Genomic DNA, 20,138 nt, shown 5'->3' on the forward strand with positions numbered 1-20,138 from the left:
GTTCAGCTTTATAAAGTTAACGATGACATTTTACTGTGAAAAGGTTCATGGACGTGCAGCTCATTTGTCACCCCTTTTCTAGAAAGGTCTGTTAAATAACTAATTTGTAGTTGAGCTATATTTTACATTTGTTGAAATGTACTTAAATTTATCTTATTGCTTGTAAATCAGAACAATTTCAAAACTTGAAGCTCAGGTGAAGCAAGTAGAGCATGAAAATATGTTACGTCTTCGTCATAATTCTAGAGCTCCTGTGAGACCATCACGTGCCAAGTAAGTCACTGCATTTAATCTCTAAAGCTAAAAATAGATGCACCCTCTTATGAGCTCGAAGCTTATCTGTGTAAATCAAAAGAAGGGGTTAAATGTCATTATAGAATTTAGATGTGTGAAAACATCTGATTTTTAGATGGCATGAAAGTAGTTACACAGAGAGAGGTATGTGCCAAAAGGAGGAAACGGTAGATTGGTAGTAAGCAGACTTGGGACGTTTTCATTGTTTGGACTCTGCCCAGCTGTGTGACCTTAGGCAAATCACTTCGTTGTTTTGGAGCTCGGTTATGTTATCTGTAAGAACAAGGACATTGGGCTAGAACATCTTAGAAGGTTTTTTAACTCTAAAATTCCAGAAATGTTATTCCCATGTTCATAGAAAGACCTAGGAAAATGGATCTTCATTAGGTTGTATGGACTTTTTGGTCCTTTTAGTTTTTCAAAATTAGTTTTGCTATAATCTCAGCATTATGTTGACGAAGCATTTACAGAATAGGTTTTTTTCATGTTAGAATTGGTTTTTATTATGATTTTGGTGTAAAAAAGGTATTAATGAGTAGATAATAACTTCATGATGACGTTTATTAGAAAAAGATTAAGTTGTAAATTTTACCCTAAGTTGTAATTGCTAAATGAGAAACATTTTCTAGATCTTAGTTAATCTTAGTAGAACATAGTGAATTATTTAAAGAAAAAAATGATGTGAAAAACTGAATGTGAACATTGAGGGAGAAGAGAAGGGAGCGAGGCTGGTGTCAGGGAAGGCCCTTCTGTGGAGGTGACTTGGAAGCAGAGAGGTGAGCATGTGTAGAGTTCCTCGAGTGGCAGGTGTGCAGGGAAGAGGGCTGCCAAGGCAGAGAAATTGGCCCCGCTGAGTCCGGAGGTAGGAAAGAGCTGAGCATGTTTGAAAACCCAAAGGAGGCTGGTGTGGCCTGAGCATTCCCAGGCAGGGACAGCAGCCCCAGAGGAAACCACTGGCCCGTCACGCATGGCTTTCCCAGCCTTGGGAAGGACTTGGGGTTTTACTCTGAGTCTGTTAGGAATTCTTTGAAGGGCTTTCTGGAGTAAAATTGTGTCATCTGATTTCTATTTGTTTAATGTACCTGCTATGAGGAGACGAAAAGAGTGGAAGCAGAGAGTCCAGTCAGGCTATTGCAGCGCTAGGAGATAGGGTGTTAGCTGGGCAGTGGTCATAGAAATGGATAGAAGAGAAAAATTTGAGAGAGATTCTGGAGGTAGAATCCACAGAACACAGTTATGAATTGAATGGTGAGGTGTCACATAAGTCCTTCGTTTCTGTCTTGAACAACTAAGGGTGCCATATTTTAAACTAGGGAGTAAAGATCAGAATTTCCATCTTGGATATTTTACTTTGAGATTCATGTGAGTTCTAAGTGGAAATCAAGCAGGCGATTACAAATTTGCGTTTGGAGCTTAGCAATAATGTCTGAGGCTATTATACCTTTTGGAGTTGTTTTTCTGGATAGTACTTAAAGCTATAGGATGGGTGGATGTGTTGAGTGAGAAGTGGGTCCAGGACAAAAACCTGAAGAATGAAGAACCCCAGTGTTTTGATGTTGGCTAAGGAACCTCAGAAGGAGCTGCCAGAAAACTAACAGGGAGGCGGGAGCAATCCTGGGTGAGAGAGCAAGTGAGTTGGAGACACAGCGGGGGCCTTGCGAGCTGGAGGTTTTGGGGCCTGGAGAACAGTGTAGATAGACTGATAGGAGGGGAGCCAGTTGGGAGCATATTGAAGAGTGAATGAGAAAACCTCAGTGTCTAAAAGCTGCAATGTCAATGCATTGTGAAACATTTCTGCATAGTATTACGGATAGTGTGACAGTGAGTAAACCAGACCAGGGGTTGGCAGACCGTCGCCCCCAGGCCACATCTAGCCTACCACCTGTTTTTGTAAGGCCCATGAGCAAAGAATGGTTTTGAAATGTTTGAAAAAAAATCAAAGAATAATATTTCATGACACGTGAAAATTATATGAAACTTAGATTTCAGTGTCCGTAAAGAAAGTTGTATTGGAAAGCACCAGGCTTACTCATTTGTATAATGTCTATAGCTACAAGGCAAGGTGGGGTAGTTGCGGCAGAGACTATCTGCCTCAGAAAACCTAAAATATTTACTATCTGGCTTTTTACAGAAAAAATTTGCCGACCCCTGACCTAGACTATCAGCGTGGTTTAATTTTAATAACAATATGGAACAACAACAAAAACTAGTTGCAGAAGAAATAGAATACTGTTGACACTGACTTTAGCGTGTAAAACAGCCCTACACGTCTTATGGGTTCATACAGATGTAGTAAAAGTATAAAAAATACACGTGGGAATGCAGAACTTAAATTTAATGTAAACTGTAGCTTTTGGGGAGAATGAGATTCTAAGGGTACACAGGGAACCTCGGTTGAATCTGTAGTGTTCCACTTTTAAAAATCTAAAGGATATGTAACAAAGAGCCAAGATTGTCTGAAGCAGGATGGTTGGTACCTGAGTATTATGTGTGTGTCTGCGCCTGCCTGAAATAGTTGATGTTTTTAAAGTGAAGAGGAGCTCGTAATGGATTAATATCCAGAATATAAAGAACTACAAATCAAGAAGAAAAAAGACAACTTCCTCAATAAAATGTGATAAGAGTATGAACAAGCAGTTCACAGAAAAAGAAACCCAAACGGCTAATAAAAATGAAAAGGTGCTCACTTCACTAGTAATCAGAAAAATGCAAATTAAAACAATAAGGGGAGACCACTCACACCATCAGACAAGCCCGACTTAAAATGTAGTCACTGTCATTTGGCAGAGACGTGAAGGATTAGGGACTCTCCAATTAGGTTGGACTGAAATTTGGTACAGCTGGTCTGGAGAGTGACCTGGCGGTATCGAGTGAGACCGAAGAAGGCAAAGCCCAAATTCCACGCTCCGTTCCTAGATATTTTCTTGAGAGAAACTCTTACACAAGTGAATTGCAGTGTTGTTGAAAGGTGTTGTGTTAGAAGCTAAGCCTCCACCAACAGGACGAAGGATGAATAACTTGGGATCGTTTCATACTGTGCAAAAACGGTTAAGGTGCCAGGGCTGTATGTATGAACGTGGAGGCCTCTCAAACATGATGTTGACTGGAAAAAGCATTAAAAGGGTGCATACATTATGCCCATTATGTCATTAAAAATACAAACCAATATATACATACAATTTTATGTCTTACAATGAAAAACAAATAGGGTAAGATGTTAGCATTTGTTAAAACCGAGAATGGGTGAGTGCTTGTTGTAGTATTTTTTTGTAATTTTCTAAGAATGTTTGGAATGTCTCTTAGTCTAAACATTGGGGAAAAGGAGTGACTGGGGGTTGAAATGAAAACAGATAAAAGAGACAACTCTTAAAAAGTTTGGTTGTGAAAAGGAGCAGAGACAGGAAGATGGGAGTCGTCTCATGGTTTCTGTTTTCTCTCTGAAGTGTGATGCGAGGTTATCTCCTGACAGTCCAGGCTGGGGTGAGAGGATTGAGGAGAGTCGTTGATTACAGAGAGAGACGTTGGCCAGCAGTGTTGGGTGTCCCCTTGAGATGATGAAAGTGATTCTGTAATGCCACCCCAATCTGCACGGTTGGGTGAGGTTTTTTTAGCTGAGCTGCAGGAGTAGGCCTTTGCAACCCTCCAGCTTCGGGTTTCCCTGCCAGTGGGTGGGATGGAAGGGGAGCTGGGAAGGGCACCGAGGCGATGAGGAATTGGTACCAGGAGTGTGCATTCCAAGGCAGGAGAGAGGAACTAGTAGCAAGGAGGGGTCAGTACAGAGAAAATGGGAGGCCGAGGACCCCAGGCCCAGTGCTCAGTGTGCAGTGGTCACGCCTGAGCGTGGGCGCCGGAAGAGTCTTTGGAGCACCAGTTCCCTAAGGGGGCTGCATTCTCCGCTGGTGACAAAGTCCAGCGAGTATCCTCTGAGGGAGCAAATGAGGAGGAAGAGTGAAGTCACTGGAGAGGTCCAGGACAGCTCAGATGCGTGGACACCAAGGGCGGGAGTCGGTGTGGGGAAGATGAGACACGTTCTGAACCCAGCCAGTGACCAGTGAACGTGCGATGGTGTGAGCCTCACACAAACAGGGTTTTCCTAAGAATGGGGGGAACTGCACCATTCAATACAGACATGCCAACAACCACACGTGGTGACTGAAATGTAAATTAATTAAAAAACAAATAACATTTAAAAATTGGTTCTTCAGTCTCACTAGCCACATTTCTCACTAGCACACATTTCAACAGAAGTGTGTGACTAGCTGCTATGTACTGGGCTGTGCAGATAGAGGACACTTCTGTTTGGGTAGAAAATTCTCTCGCAGTGCTGGTCTGGGAGGACCAGGAGGGCACTCCCACTTCTGCTCGTGCCCTGAGCTGCAGGAGGGCGTATGAAGGGTATGGAGGGTGGCAGTGGGCTAGTGGGGTGTTCAGAGTGTGTGCATGTAACACGTGAAACAACAATTCAGTTCAACCTTAAAACTGAATATATGTAGATTTCATATATCTAAAATAAGATTGCTATATGCGTCTTTTTAAATCACTTTGCAAATGTATAAATAATACTTCAAAGCAGGTCATTTTCAATATGTGCTCAGTTCAGATTGAAGCACAAACCTTTTAACAACTTAGAATATTCCTCGTTCTCATAGCACACTAGCAACCTCAGATGTCAGCAGGCGGAAGTGGTTGATACCAGGAGCGGAGTATTCTATCTTTACCGGCCAGCCTTTGGACATCCAGGATAGGAAAATGGATAACCAGCTGGAGGAAGCCTGTATTCCTGGGTAAGATAACTGTCAGAGATCATACGTGGGTACCGTTCTTAGAGATTTCATTTGCCTTTAAATGTTCAGGAAGAGATAAAGAGCCATCTCCAGTTTCTTTAATGTCATAATTTTAAGAACCTAATTTATTATTTTTTTAAAGATTTTATTGGGGAAGGGGAACAGGACTTTATTGGGGGAACAGTGTGTACTTTCATGACTTTTTTTCCAAGTCAAGTTGTTGTCCTTTCAGTCTTAGTTGTGGAGGGCGCAGCTCAGCTCCAGGTCCAGTTGCCGTTGCTAGTGGCAGGGGGCACTACCCACCATCCCTTGTGGGACTCGAGGAATCAAACCGGCAACCTTGTGGTTGAGAGCCCACGCTCCAACCAACTGAGCCATCCGGAAGACAGCTTAGCTCAAGGTGCCGTGTTCAAGCTTAGTTGCAGGGGGCGCTGCCCACCATCCCTTGTGGGACTCAAGGAATTGAACTGGCAACCTTGTGGTTGAGAGCCCACTGGCCCATGTGGGAATCGAACCGGCAGCCTTTGGAGTTAGGACACGGAGCTCCAACCGCCTGAGCCACTGGGCCGGCCCTAAGGGCCTAATTTTTATTTGATTTTGAAAGACTAACTCTTTTAGGATATTTTGCTTTTGTAGGTTATGCAGAGCCTCCCCACTTGTGTTCCTGACACAGTGGTGTGCCACGCTCGAACTTGTGGTGAGGAAGGATGTTAATCCTCTCATCCTCCACACACTCCCGGGGTGCCATATAAATACAGCATTTTTGTATGTGCTGGGATGTGAAAAGGACTGGTCTATTATACGCAGGTTCAGTTTTATTTAACTTGTTTGCATTGGAAAGCATACACGTTCATTGTGGAGTATCATTGTCAACTTGCCTGTTACTCCCCCAAAAAACCCAGTGAACTGTGCGTCTTAGTTCTGGCTGCTCTAACAAATGACCGTAGACCGGGCGGCTTGAACAACACACATTTATTTCCTACGGTTCTGGAGGCTCTAAGTCCAAAATCAGGGAACCAGCTCCGTCGGGTTCTTGGTGAGGCCCTTTCCTTGGGGCATACCTGCAGAGAGAGACTTGGATCTCTTCCTCTTCTTGTTAGGGCTCTAATCCCATCATGGGGTTCCACCCTCTTGACCTCATCTAAACCTAATCACCTCCCACAGGCCACACCTCCAAATACTACATCACTTTGAGGACTACAGAGGGGGACACAAAACGTCTGTCCATAGTACTATGTATCTTACAATTATTGTTTAAGGTACCATTCTCCTCCGGAAAAGGATTCTTCACCTGGAAGTTCACCAGCAAACTTATTGATTAAAAAACAGAGAGAGACTTCAGACACACCAATCATGAGAGCTTTAAAAGAACTTGATGAAGAAAAAATATTTAAAAATTGGGGCACACAGACAGAGAAAGAGGACACTTCAAATAGTAAGTATTTTGTTCCTTACTTGATATATAGATATGGGTTATGGATATAGAGATAGCTTCCCCTTCCCCCTAGTTATATTACTTTCTTTAAAATGAAATTCCTCAAGTAATGCAATAAAAAGTTTATTTTACTGCTGCTTCAGCCCCATTTCATAGATCATCAAATCCCATAGTTAATAATTTAATCACAGTCTTGGCATAACATGTACCTTCTATACAAAGCAAAGTACATGTTATGTTCTGATTATTAAAGATTTATGTGGCATTCCTAAGGATATTTGTAAAACTTCTATCAGTTTGTCACATCAAAAAGCGATGACAGACATTTGGGATTCATACAGTAAATGTATCATTTCCTACTCTCCGCTGTCTTGGTTACTGAGCACCCAGCAGTAGGATAGCAAGTACCTGTAATACTGTTTTTTCACAGCTCTGGGTACTTGCATCTGCTCCTGGGACTCTGTACTCATGCTCACTTGCTCGGCCTGCTAATCACGTCATTAACATCTTTGGCGTTGCATCCAAAGCAGTATCTCCTAGTAAATAAATTAGTGACCTGATTTCCAAAAATAAACTCTCTTGAAAAATCACCTTGAATGCCAGTTGTAAACAGAGAACCAGAATGAATGCATTATAAACTCCCACATTTTTCTTCATCAAGCATTTTTTATCCTTATAATGTGGTACATTTGCAAATAATCGTGATAACCTACTAGTGAGAAGAACTGCTTGTTTGTATAAACATCTGTTAATAAAGATAACTGATAACTGAAGCAAGTTTGTCGTGTTTGACTTTTCTTTACATTTGTCTTTTATAGAATTAGTGAATCCTCAGCAAACTGAAACGTCTGTCAATGCAAGTAGGTCCCCAGAGAAATGTGCTCAACAAAGACAAAAGAGATTGAATGCTGCTTCACAGCGATCGTCCTCTCTGCCACCTTCAAATCGTAAATCAAGTACTCCAAGTAAGAGTTAGATGTCGTATCTCCTGAGCTCAGAGGAGTGACCTTGGAACCTTACATACTGACATTTTCCATCTTCTTGATACTGGCGCCTACAGAGTGCTCTAAGCACAGATCCCTAAGTTCATTGGGATTTTTTTGTGTGTCTAGCAAATTTTTGCAACTAAAAGCACTTTATGGTTTTTGAGATAGTGGACAACAACTATCTAATTAAATTAGTTCAAACTAATTAAGTTCAAACAAATTAAGCTAGCCTGCAAAAAGATGCTTATTTTCATAGATTTACCTAAGGTTATTGGCATTAGTCTCCTTTTCCTTTAGCCAGTTACGGTTTTAAAGTGTAAACATTGTATTTCTATATCCTCAACTTCCATTTTCATAACAGCTAAGGAGATTCCTGTATGACTGTTATAGGAATGTTCACTGGTACACTGGCATTTCCATCTTATTTCCTGTCGACTTCTAAAATCCTGAAAAACCAGTTTTGAGTGAGAGTGCTGAAATTACAGTTTGATGTACCAAAATGTTGACATTGGTTCCCTCTAGACGTTAGGTTATGAATTTTTATTTTTTTATACTCTTATTTATCTTTCAAAAAGTTTTACAATGAAATTGTATTTCTTTTAAAGTTAGAAAAAAGTACTGAAAAGAAAGTATATGTTCTGCCAATATGACACATATTATATAGAAGAAAAAGAATATTTCCTCTTCGTTTTCTTCTATAGCAAAAAGAGAGATTATGTTAACACCAGTGACTGTGGCTTATAGTCCCAAGAGATCCCCTAAAGAAAATTTGTCCCCAGGATTTAGTCATCTACTTAGCAAAAATGAAAGCAGTCCGATTCGGTAAGTTCTCTAAAATTGTAGAATAAAATATATATATTATTGATTTTTTAAAAAAATGTCAACTTATGCCTCTAGCTATCACTAAGTTTTCATTTGTCAATGGGAACTTTCTGGATTTAAATTATTTAAATGAATGTCATACTAAAAATTAAAAAAAGTATAATAAGACACGAAAACAGTTTTTAACTGTGTAAACTGGCTACTACTAAAGTTAAATGCAGTGCTAGCTTCGGCAGCACATATACTAAAGTTAAATGCAATCTCAGAGCTTCTTCCAGCCTTTGGATATAGAACAATAATGCTCTGTTTTCCTGAAAAGGTTTATGATACAGGGACATTTTTGAGCCCTTTGTCTAAGAAAGTGGGCTGTCCTGGTATGGCCCTGGCACTGAATGTAAGTTCACCTGTGCCCCTGAGGAAACGGTCCTCTCTGAAGTGTGGCCAGCAGTGTGTGCTGTAGCGGGCAGGCCATTGCTGGTGACCCAGCCCCATTAGCCTCGGGGATGAATTACTTAAGCACATTGAACCTCAGTTTCCTCTTTTGTAAAGCGGGGACAATAATGCCTGCCCTGCTTATTTCATAAGGTTGTTAGAATGAGCAGTTGAGATACTGTGTGGGTAAATGCTTTAAGTCTAGTGTGGAGCTATAATTTTGTTAGAAAATAGAAGTTAAATTTCAGTTTGAGAAAAGTATATGACCAGCTTTCTTTCTAAAAAATAATGTAAGTGTGTGAGTTAACTGGATGCCAGCTCCTATTTCTAGCAGCACTAGGGAAAATCAGTTAACATTTTTTTCTCACGAGTAACTTGCTTCATTCATAGATTTGATATCCTTTTGGATGATTTAGATACTGTTCCTGTGTCTCCATTACCACGCACCAATCCCAGGAAACAGCTCCAGTTTCTTCCTCTAGATGACCTGGAAGGTATCTTTTCCTAAAACATTATTAGTTACGGTTTTGCCATTCATTGTGAGTTTTTGGTATCTTTGCAAGGTTCTAAATGTTATAATATCCTGCACGTAAGTGTTTTTCTGCCCAAGGGCCTCTGCAAATGAGCACTCGCAATACTCACTATTGTTATCCTCTTCCAAAGGGTGGGAAACTGAGGTACAGGGATGGTTAATTAGCAAGGCCATACGGTCCCATTTTTGTCTTTGCTTTGATATTCTCTATAAATTTTATACAATTTAGGCTTTGAATAAATTTTTTCCTTTTGCTCATTTGTATTTTAAGTTTGGAATAAAGTTATAAGATAATGCATGAGAAGTCACTTAGGTAGGTCCCTAAAATGTTAACTCTTTATGTTGGTTTTAATGTGTTTAAACTTTTATTTTTTTGCTTTAAGTTTACTTAAAGTTCAATTACATTTACAGAAAGTTTGCATATGCTCATTGCAGAAAGTTGTGAAGGTTATTAAACGGAGGGCAAAGCTTTAGAATTCTGTGGAGAAAAAGCACTGAGCAAACATTTTGGATTGTTGTATTTCTTTTCATTACATTTTTTGGCCCATGTGGCAGCTATTTCTCGAAGGTGAAGTTGGGTAACATGTTTAGTATGCATACAGTTCTATTATAAAAATTGATAAGAAATAAAAGAAATTTCTTTTCTCGCTGACAGAAAAAAAATATTCAGAAAAAGCCACCGACATCCATGTTAATCATAACTCCTCCCCCGAACTGTTGCCAAATGGAGTGAAGAAAGTGTCTGTGAGGTCAGCCTGGGAGAAGAACAAATTCGTGAGCTACGAACAGTGTAAGCCTGCTTCAGTAGCACCTCATGGCGGTGACTTTGAGTATACTGCAAAAATCAGGACGCTAGCTGAAACAGAACGGTTTTTTGATGAACTTACAAAAGAAAAAGACCAGGTAAAAACAAACAAATTTTTAAAAATCTTTTTCTGAACTTAATGTTTATTAAGGAATAGTCAGAAGGGAGTTAGAGTCAAACCCACCCCAGGAAGTTACTGTGAATTTCACACCAAGCTGCACTAACAATGTGTGTGAGGTGAGCTGTTGTTACTACTTCTAGCAGAGGGAACTTATGTGAAGACGAGGCGGACAAGAAAATACTAGACCGCAGTGGTCTTTCCATTCTGTGTTCTAAACCTCCTTGCAGTAATTAGAATTCTTCTGTTTTTATTTAAACTCTTTTGTGTGTTAACAGATTGAGGCAGCACTAAGTCGAATGCCTTCTACTGGAGGACGAATCACTTTGCAGACAAGACTAAATCAGGTGAAATGTTTTAGCTTGAATGTGCTTTAGAGGCTGGACACTGTAGTCAGTGCTCCATTTTCCAAGATGGTTTCTTATAATCATGGTTTTTAGGCACGCTGAAGCAGTTGGTTAACACTTTTAGACCGTGCAGGAAGTATTTGGTTATTATAGTATATGAGGTGTGATCAAACAATACGGTGAATGTTTAAGTAAAAAAAAAAAAATTACAGTAAAAGACACATTGCCATTAATCCCCCTCAAAATACTCCTCACTTCGAACACACTTATCCCATCATTCTTGCCACTTTCTGAAGCAGTTCTGGAAGTCCTCTTTCGTGAGTGTCTTTAGTCATGCTGTCGTGGCCGCCTCCATGTCCTGAATCATTTTGATTTTGGGGAAGAGCCAAAAGTTGCACGGTGCCAGATCTGGTGAATAAGGTGGAGGAGGACACACCATGATGTTTTTATTTGACAGAAATTGCCAAACCAGAAGTGACATGTGACATGGAGCGATTTCATGATGATTTACAGCACACTTTAAAACACACCTTCTCTCATCTGTAGCTCACACCCGACTGGTTGCACCGAACAAGTTGAAACTTGTCACACACTGTGACTAAGGCTCGGCGCGCGGCTTCCTGTATTGAAGATTCCTGCCTTTCTGTGGGATGGCACGTGGCAGCAGTATTCTCCGTACCTTTTGATCACACCTTATATTTTATAGCTGCATGCTAGCTTTCAGGAATAAAAACTGATTTTATACTTGAAGAAAAAGGTGTTCATGCCGTTATGTTTTCAGGAAACTAACTTGGGTGCAAATGGCAATTTGCCTGTTAACAGATTTTACATTAAGTCAGTGCTCTCACATGAAATCTCCCGTTTTGTGTTTTCTTCCCCCTCCAGTCTGTAATTCATTTCTGAACCCCTTTGCAGTTGGTAAACGTAAAACAGTTGCACTTTGCAGCTGGAATAGTTGTAGAAGTTGAGAGAGAGAGAGATGTGGTTCCATTATTGAGCAGGAGATGGTGCAGGCCCCATGGCCTGTGTGCATTTCTTTTAGTTGCTTTGCAAAGAGAATTAAAATACATGAAGCCACAGGGACATCCTAAATCTGTTCTTTCTGTAACATTTTAAACATAACAGCAAGTATACGTCTCTTATATAACTGCATGTTTTGGCTTCTCTCATGCCTTAACTTCAGGAAAAGTTCATTTTCAGATTGATCTGTGATACCAGAAGGAAAGGGGGACACAAAAAAAACAGGAGAGGTCTTTTGCAAGGGCCTGTATCCCTAACCTCTTCTTTTTCTGACTTTCATAGTATTTAATATTATTGTTCCGAAAGTTTTCATTCAATAATTTACAAGACTCGACACATGAAACTCTTCTTAAAATAGTTTACTGGGAAGGCAGAAGGAAAAATTGTTGATGCTCTGAGTCTAAATCCATCTGAAACATTTGTTTAATGTATTTTTATATAATGATCACAGGCTCTTAAAATAAGACTGAAAGGGCACTGGTTTCTGCTCGCATATGTCAAAGCTCGTCAGTCCAGTAAGAAGACAAACGGCAGTGGAAAGGCGCTGAGGATGCTTATATACGAGTCATAAGTGAAAAAGCTAAATTGGGCCAAAAAAGATGAAAAATGTTCAGTCTTATCAATGAATATGAAATAATATACATTTAAACCAAAGCGTCATTTTAGAAAAATGATTATATCGAAGATGTTTTTTTAAAAGCAGCACCAAGGGTGGGGAAAGGCTTATTCTCATAACCTGCAGGTGGAAGTAGAAATTGTCACAAACTCTCTGGAGTACAGCTTGGCGTCTATCCAGAGCTTTAGAATTTTGCATTCCTTTGGACCTAGCGTTTTTACTTCTGGGAAAGATTGCCAGAGCAATACTTACAGATACAGGTATGTGCAAGGAGATATGTGTAAGAATATTTATTGCAGCATAATTTATGATATCTAAAAAATAGAAGTAACCTATATTTCTATTGGAAGATTCTTGGTTAAATGTACATCTGGTGAATATTGCACATTAATTTAAATGATGTTGCAGAAAGATATTTCATTACAAGAGAAGTTCAGTTGAAAAACATTTTGAAATAGAGTTTGATTCTGTTTTTATTTTTCTTCTTACAAATGGTGAGCATATCTGCAGAAAAAAACTGGAAAGCGTAACAGTGCTTGTACTTTTTGTTCATTTGTCTTCTAAATATTCTATAACAAACATGTAATCTTTTTTGAATTATTTTTTAAATTTTTATTTATTAGTTTCTGTTGTACAAAGCAATGTAATAGTTAGACATTTCACCCCTCACAAAGTGATAACCCTCTGCCCCCAATCTGTTACCCCTCTGAACTCACATATAGCTGCTACAATTCCACTGACTATTGCTTATGCTGTACTCCACGTCCCGTGACTATATATATATTAAATTATAGATGATATTCAGTATTATTCAGCTTTAGCTTCAGGTGAGCATGTAATGCCTTTGGAATTAAAGTTGTTAAAGTGTTATTTCAGGATGCCATTGGAGTTAATACTGAACACAGTATCTAAAATGATAAATATATATTCCAGATACTATTTATTTCGTAGTAGTGCTATTTACTTTAAAGTAGCAGTTGTTACACTGATCCATTGTGAAAGCTCTTATTCCTTGGAAAAGTCTTCTCCAAATGTTCTTCCTTTTTAACTCAGACATTTTTGTCAGAAGAAAGTCGTTTGATGTACGTGTAGGTGGGATACTGCACGAGTCAGATGTGTCTGTTAATTCTGGTGCAACGTGTGGAGCGCCGCCTAGGTTCCTCTTGTGCTGTTCAGTGCAACGCAGTTAAAGAAGTTTCTTCTTCCCGTCGGTTGTGCTGCTCTTGCTATAATTTCCACATTCTCAATGTACCAGACACATTGAGGATATTTTAAAGTGCAGCAGTTAATTTGGAACGGTTGAAAAGTTGACTTAAGTGTTCAGCTCAAAAGAAATAATATAAAGGTGGTTTGTGTAAAAACAAAATATATGATTTTAATGTTTATACTTGTTCTTTTGCTAAAAGAAAGGTCAATTTGGTGGTAATTTAGAACCAGTGAACTTGATACAGAATCCTAATTAAGCTTTTCCCATTATTTTCACTTAGGAAGCCTTGGAAGACCGTTTGGAAAGGATTAATCGAGAACTGGGTTCAGTTCGCATGACATTAAAGAAATTCCATGTCTTGCGCACCTCTGCAAATCTTTGAGATTTGTAGCCATTAAATTTTGAGACATTTTTGTTTGCACTAATGTATAATTATGCACTCAGAAAAGGCAAACTATTTTGTACTGTTTATAAGCCTTCAGACTGTAGTTTTACAATCATGCTATTCTTTAACTTGCTATTTTATACTTCAAATGGCCACATATTTTCAAGATATTTTTGTTATGCTCAGGAATCTCTTATATATTTTACTATTTAAAAAATATTATTTTTAAATAGTATATGTCTCCAATTTGTATCACGAATAAGGAATAGTAATTGGGAGGCAGCTTGTTTCTAAACAAATAGTGTTATCCTTTTACAATTTGCACACCAATTTTGTAAACTTAGACATTGTGAATATGATTTTTTTTAAATGCTTAAGAATAGCTTCTATAGATAGACTAATACATGCTGAATGCAGAAAAAATTACAGCATACCCTGGAATTTAGTAGTTTTGAGGTTTTTTTAAAAAATGGTAATGCAATTCCTATTTGAAACATTTGTCTTAGAGTGAATATTAGATTAGTAATAATGGAAATATTGGAAATGATGGAATAGTGGAAAACTTTGAAAATGACACGACTAACTCATTTTGTTTCCCTTAAACTTTATTATTTGTAAGGAAAGAAAAATGAGATGTAATTTTTAATTTTGTCACATGTATTACTTTTCAGAAAAAGTTAAACAATTGGAAAGCTGCAGTTTTCTGCTCATCATTCTGAATGTAACATTGACCACCCTTGACCATAAATGATAGATAAATCTTTGATGAAATACAGGTCACCACCCAGTGAGGTTGTGAAAGCAGCCCTGGTTTCCTCAATGTACCTGGCTTCAGCTGTCAGTCAGTCACCATGTGACATTTTAAACCCCTCTCTACCCCCTCCATCCCTGCCCGAAAGAAAAAGAAATACTCCCATAATAGGTGCTGTGAGAACACTAGGTCAATCACCTGCTCTGCTTGTTAGTAGAAGGGGATGTGTCTAGACCACACCTGGCGTCTTGACCTTGGTCTTGCTGGAGACCCGGCTCACTGCCTGGGCAGTACCTCCTGTGCTCCAACCAGGAGTTCTAGCAGGTATACTGACTGCTGGTCCCGTGTGGGCTGCTTACCTGTCACTGTTTCGGTGGCCAGTCAGAACCCAGGGCTCACACATTCAAGCTCAGTTGATAAACAGACTCATTCCATACTTTCACAATTCCCCCTGAAAACACTCAGGTTTGAATTTTGGTTTACTTTTGAGCCTTATCTCCTGTGCAGCTCTTAATAGCATGTAGTTGTAACAATGCCAAGGCCACGTTACTCCACTAGGGTATATGTATGCCTTCAAGCAGGAATCCCCAATTATTTTTGAGCCCCCGGCACCAAAGCTTCACCTGGCTGCGCTCCAGGCCTGGAGCCTGCAGCCACGCTCCCCTCTCCACTTGGGGAAGTCTCAGCAAGGAGGGGGCCTCTGACAGCTGCCTCTCTGCTCCCAGCCAAGAATTGAACCTTTGCTCCCAACTCCTACAACCATTTGAAGACATCGGCTACTGAGAATTATTCATCAACAGAATCAAGTGCCTTTATTCTAGACTTTTTTTTTTTATCTCCTAGTTACACTAAAGAAAAGGTTGATTTTAGTCAAGCTCCAGTATGGCGCTGTGTTAAGACATAATGAAGGGATTGGCTTTATTGATGATACTCCCTTTATTCTGTTCCTATACATGACATTAAAAACTAGCTCGAAAGTTATTAGGCTGTTTCACTGTTCTTTACTCCTATTGTAAAGTCTATTACATTATTAAGAATAAATTGCCATTTCAGAAGAGGTTAGAGCGTTCTCAAGAAATTCTCTTCTTAGTAGTAGTCTATACTGGCTTATTCCAAGAAAGGTGTTAAGCGCTATCAAAACGTCTCCCGTGCCTCTCAGAAAAACTATGCTTTGATTTTTGAAGTATGTGGTATTAATAGATTGGAAGTACCAGTCCCCCCCCCCTTTTTTTTTAAAAGAAATTTTATTTTTTTCTTTGTAGCTGTGAAGAGGAAAACCAAGGAAAGTCCTTTCAGCCATCTTTCCCTTTGGGGATGTTTAACTTAAGGAACACTGGATTTAACAACCACTCAACCTAAAAGCAGGAAAGGTGGCAATCTTAAAAAGCAGCTACTGTCCCAGGGAGGTAAACTGCTTTTGATGCCGCTGGAGCTGAGCTGCATTTAATAAAGAAACCTAAGTGAATCTTCCACTTGGGGGGAAGTGCCTTTTTTAAATGCAAATAGTTAGTTCTCTCCCGACACCTGCCTCTGCCCCTTTCCCCTTCCTTAGGAGGCAGCCTAAAGTGGGGAAAAGTCCTTCGGGATCCCCTGTTAAAGTGAGTGTTTAAAGTGAGTGCTTAAAGTGAGTATTCTGGTTGGAACAATAGACAAAGCTACGCTCCTGCGTGCCATGCGCTAAGACTGTGCAGGGCACAGGAGTGCCAGGCAGCCCTGGGTCCCACCCTAGCGCACGCCTGCCTTCTCCGCAGTAAGTGACAGATGAGCAGATCAGAACCTTCCTTTCAGGGAGATCATATAAAGTGCCTGGTGCTGAGTAAACTTTCAATAAATAGTACATGTCAGCTTCATCCTGAGTTAAATAGGCTTTTGAAGTAGCAATTCAGGACTTTTTAAATAGTAAAGTAAAGTAGATTGTGTACTAAGCAGTTGATGAAAAACTACCTTGGGTTGGTTGACATTTCCGTTAGGGGGTCCAAGATGTTCTCTCCACCTCTTTGCAAAAAAAAAAAAAAAAGATTTCTTGGAATTTAAATGAGCTCCCCTCTGGTATGAGTTTTTTTTTTAATGACTGATAAAAAAAAGTTGATAACCTGTGGAGTGTAAGTTCAGAAGGCACTTTGATCTTAAGCAGTGATTTTGGGGTTGATATAAATATAGGCTGTTCTCCAAAAAATTATTGACAATGTAATCAAAATAATTGCTCCTTTGGATGTTTCCATCTAAAGGCGGTGGTGGCCTGTGATGCAGGGACGTGAAAGAAGTGCCTGCCACTGGGCGTTAGAAAGTCTGTGTGACAATTATGACTTGTTTTAGAGTTTGATCACCAAAACGTGCTCCCCTTTTTAACTTAGAAGAGCCAGGTGCTTTGCTGAACGCTATTTGAATTCTGCACTCTGCACTAATATATGTAGTAAAATTAGACATTTTTGTCATTTTAATTTTTAGCTATCTCAAAAGCAGTTTTCACTAAATTTTAATGTGTAACTTCTGTGAATCTTTAAGAAGCTTTAAAAAGTAAATGTGTCCCCAGAGCTCTTTAGGAATCAGAGGTAAATCACATTTGTTCATCATTAGTGATTGTATACGGTTAGATTTGCAGGGTCTGATTGAACCGATTACGTTGCACAAATTTTGCAGGAAATAGTTTCCTGCCCTGCCAGGAGTTCTGTGGCAGTTTGATAATGTATTAAACTACACCAGTATTCTTAGTACCTGTGTTACTAAGTTTTTCCCTTCTGATTTGTGTTTTATTTCAGTAGGCCCCTCTCACATATGAGGAATCAAGCCATAAATTTACATTTGCTGGACATTTTGTACCATGTCATCGCTATGACTACAGACTTCAAAGATAATTGTTTTATTCACAATTTCACTGTAACAGTGATGAATAATGTGAAAGATTTGCTTCTTACAGTGCTGCTGGCGGTTAGACAAAGCCATGTGCTTGTTGCGGTTGATAAATCTCGTCAAATGTTAGAGCCATGACACTGTAAGCTCCATGAGAGCAGGGACCATCTCTTCTTTCTTGCATAAAGGCACTCAATAAATATTTGTGGATATAAACTGTACTAGTGTATTTATTCATACTGGTTAACTGGGACCTGGCTTTCAATGGTGTCAAGTGCTCCAAATGACTACTGGTTTGAGTGCAATCATTGCAGGGTTACAGTGGTCGTCCAGGGGCGCAGTTCCAACTTGCATCCAGGCAGAGCCTTGCTCCAAATCTGTGTATGCTCCAAAAATCTCCTGTGGGTCTGAGGCACCCTTTTGGTAGCAGGAAGGAGCTGAGGGTTTAGTATTTGATGGGACGTTTTGTTTCTGTGATCATCATCAGAGGCGAGTTGTGTCATGATGGCTTTGCCAGCCCATTCCGTCTCCAGTTCTGACAGCAGCCGGAGCAGATGAACAGCCTCTGGTGGTTTGCTCTCCCTGACTTCATCTGAACTCAGCTAGCACTGCTTGCATTTTAGCCTGCACTTACTCTTCCAGGTAAAGCACGCCCATCTCCTCAACCACACACAGCGATACCTGGTGATAGGGAAATGAATGCTAGGTTTTAGGTGTGCCCTGTTTAATTCCATGACTTCAGATCTTGGTACACAAGTCCGTCCTTGCCTAATCTCAGTTCACACACTGTTTTCTGTCAGATTTCACCCAGTAGCCTGTGATCTTTTTGTTTCCCAGTTGGGTCCAGTCGGGAGGAAACAAGATGTTCTGACCCTCTTCCAGTTCCTTCTTGAGGTCCAGGACTAGGGCTCCATGCACACCTTCTGGCCACTATTACTGCCGCTACTGCTGACGGCCACGCAGCGTTTTCACCGTTTTTGGCCCAGAGCGTGTTTGGTGCCGGTCTCTGAATCTGGTCTCTGTGGCTGACCGAAGCGCCGCACCTGGGTTTGGACCTCAGCTGGGCTCGCCCACAACATTCCAAATGCCCGTGAAGCCTTAGGCAGTTTGTACCTCTACGTTTGTCATTTTACTTCTGCCTGAAGAATTTTGTTTTGTAATCTCAGCGTGACAATTCCCGCAAGCCTGCTTGTTTGTTCCCTCCCCAAGGAGGTTCCCCTCCCCGAGTCAGCTTCCTGTAGGTGCACTTCGCGGGTGTGCGCGCAGGTACGGCTGAGCGTGTGAAAGGGGCCAGGAGGCCCGCGCCCGGCCCTCGCGCGGGGGGCGTCCCGCGTGGCAGCGAGCCCAGGCCTTCGCCTCGGGACCGCGGGCAGCGCCAGGCTCCGCCGGAGCGGGAGCCGCGACCGGCCCGCTTCTTCCGGCGGAGGCGGCCCCCGCCCGGCGCCGCCGCTCCCCGCCCGGCCTGACGGAGGCGCAGCCGGCCGCCGAGTGAGGGAATGCGCGGCGGGCCGGGCGCGCTCGGGCAGCGGCGGCCGCAGGGGCGCGCGGGGAGCGGCGGGGAGCGGCGTGGAGCGGTGCAGCGGGTCCGGCCGGCCGCCCTCCCCCCGCGGCGCCCGCCGACGGCCGGGGAGCATGCCCGCGGGGGCCCGGCCGCGCGCGCGGGGCCAGCTGCCGGCGGCGGCGGCGCGTGGAGCCGCGGGGCGCAGCCGGCCGAGCCGGGGCCGCGGGGCCGGAGCCTCCCCGGCGGCGTGAGCGGCCCGGCGGCCGAAGAGGACCGAGCGGCGGGCGCGCCGAGCGGTGAGTCTCCGCGGCGCGGCCGGCCCCGTCCCCGTCCCCAGGCCCGCGGCGCCGGAGGGGGAGGCCGCCGCCCGCCGGGTGGGAGGGGACGTGCGGGGCCCGGGCCGCGCGCGGGGCCCCCGGCTCAGGAGCCCGCCCTCCGCACGGGGCCCCGCGCGTGGTTTTCCAGTTCCCGTCGGTTGCGACGGGGGCGTGCAGGTCCCCCCTCCCCCAGGGGCAGTGTCGCCGCGGTCGGGGGCACCGGTGTGCGCGGTGCTGCGCCTGCCCCGCTCCCGGGGAAAGGGCCACGAAGGCGCGGCAGGAATGGGTGGGCAAGCGTCCGTCCTGCCTCCTGCGTGCGCGCCTCCCGCGGGACACCTGCCAGCGCCGGCCCGGCTGGGGGGGGGGGGGGCAGCGGGGGCCGGCACTCAGAAAAGGCGCCCCGCTGGCCCCTGGGCTGGAGGAAATCGGGCCCATCTCCATCCTCACTGTCCCTTTCCGGTTGTACCTGAGGTGCCTCAGACCCGCAGCTTCCTCTCCCACCTTCCACCCGGCCCTCATCCTTTCCTCTCTGGAGCAGGGCTCAGGGGTGACTTGGGCAGAGGGACACTTTAGTGTCCCCAAGTGTCCCCTTCCCCCATAAGGGGCACGAACTCCCCCCCACACACAAGAAACTCCAAACGGACATTCTACATAAACAGTGCTTGCTACACAAATGTCACGTCAAGGCAAATCCTCTAGCGCTGCCCCTGCTTAGAAATTCTAGATTCCGCATCCTACACCCCTCTCCCTACCTCTGCAGAGTGGGCTGGCCACTTGTCCAGTTTCAGGCCTGCCCCCTCCTGCCCTCAGCGTTCTTCACAGGGGACCTCTTTTGGGCATCTTTCTTGGTCCACTGCCAGTTCTCTCCGCACTCCCACCTGGGATTCAGTGGAGCTGATAGGACAGACCCCTCCCCTATTTCTGGGGGGGAAGTGG

General features: G+C 42.7%; 1 protein-coding gene across 19 annotated transcripts in view; it reads left to right on the forward strand.

The window, feature by feature from the left end:
• MPHOSPH9 (M-phase phosphoprotein 9) overlaps positions 1-17,597 on the forward strand; it is a 49,359-nt gene extending 31,762 nt beyond the window's left edge. For 9 of the 19 annotated variants that reach the window (XM_081037274.1, XM_081037257.1, XM_081037271.1 and 6 more), the window contains 10 exons: positions 172-273; positions 4,944-5,078; positions 6,338-6,513; positions 7,332-7,478; positions 8,201-8,321; positions 9,144-9,247; positions 9,941-10,188; positions 10,487-10,555; positions 12,318-12,451; positions 13,679-13,868. In XM_081037274.1, coding sequence (XP_080893400.1) covers positions 172-273; positions 4,944-5,078; positions 6,338-6,513; positions 7,332-7,478; positions 8,201-8,321; positions 9,144-9,247; positions 9,941-10,188; positions 10,487-10,555; positions 12,318-12,451; positions 13,679-13,736 — 1,294 coding nt within the window. In that variant the 3' untranslated portion in view covers positions 13,737-13,868. Of the gene's footprint in view, positions 1-171; positions 274-4,943; positions 5,079-6,337; positions 6,514-7,331; positions 7,479-8,200; positions 8,322-9,143; positions 9,248-9,940; positions 10,189-10,486; positions 10,556-12,317; positions 12,452-13,678 lie in introns of those variants that run through there. The other 10 variants (XM_081037258.1, XM_081037263.1, XM_081037265.1 and 7 more) reach the window with 3 other exon arrangements.
• The last annotated feature ends 2,541 nt before the right edge of the window (positions 17,598-20,138 follow it).

This window comes from Rhinolophus hipposideros (genome assembly GCF_964194185.1).
Source record: "Rhinolophus hipposideros genome assembly, chromosome: 24".
NCBI lineage: Eukaryota > Metazoa > Chordata > Mammalia > Chiroptera > Rhinolophidae > Rhinolophus > Rhinolophus hipposideros.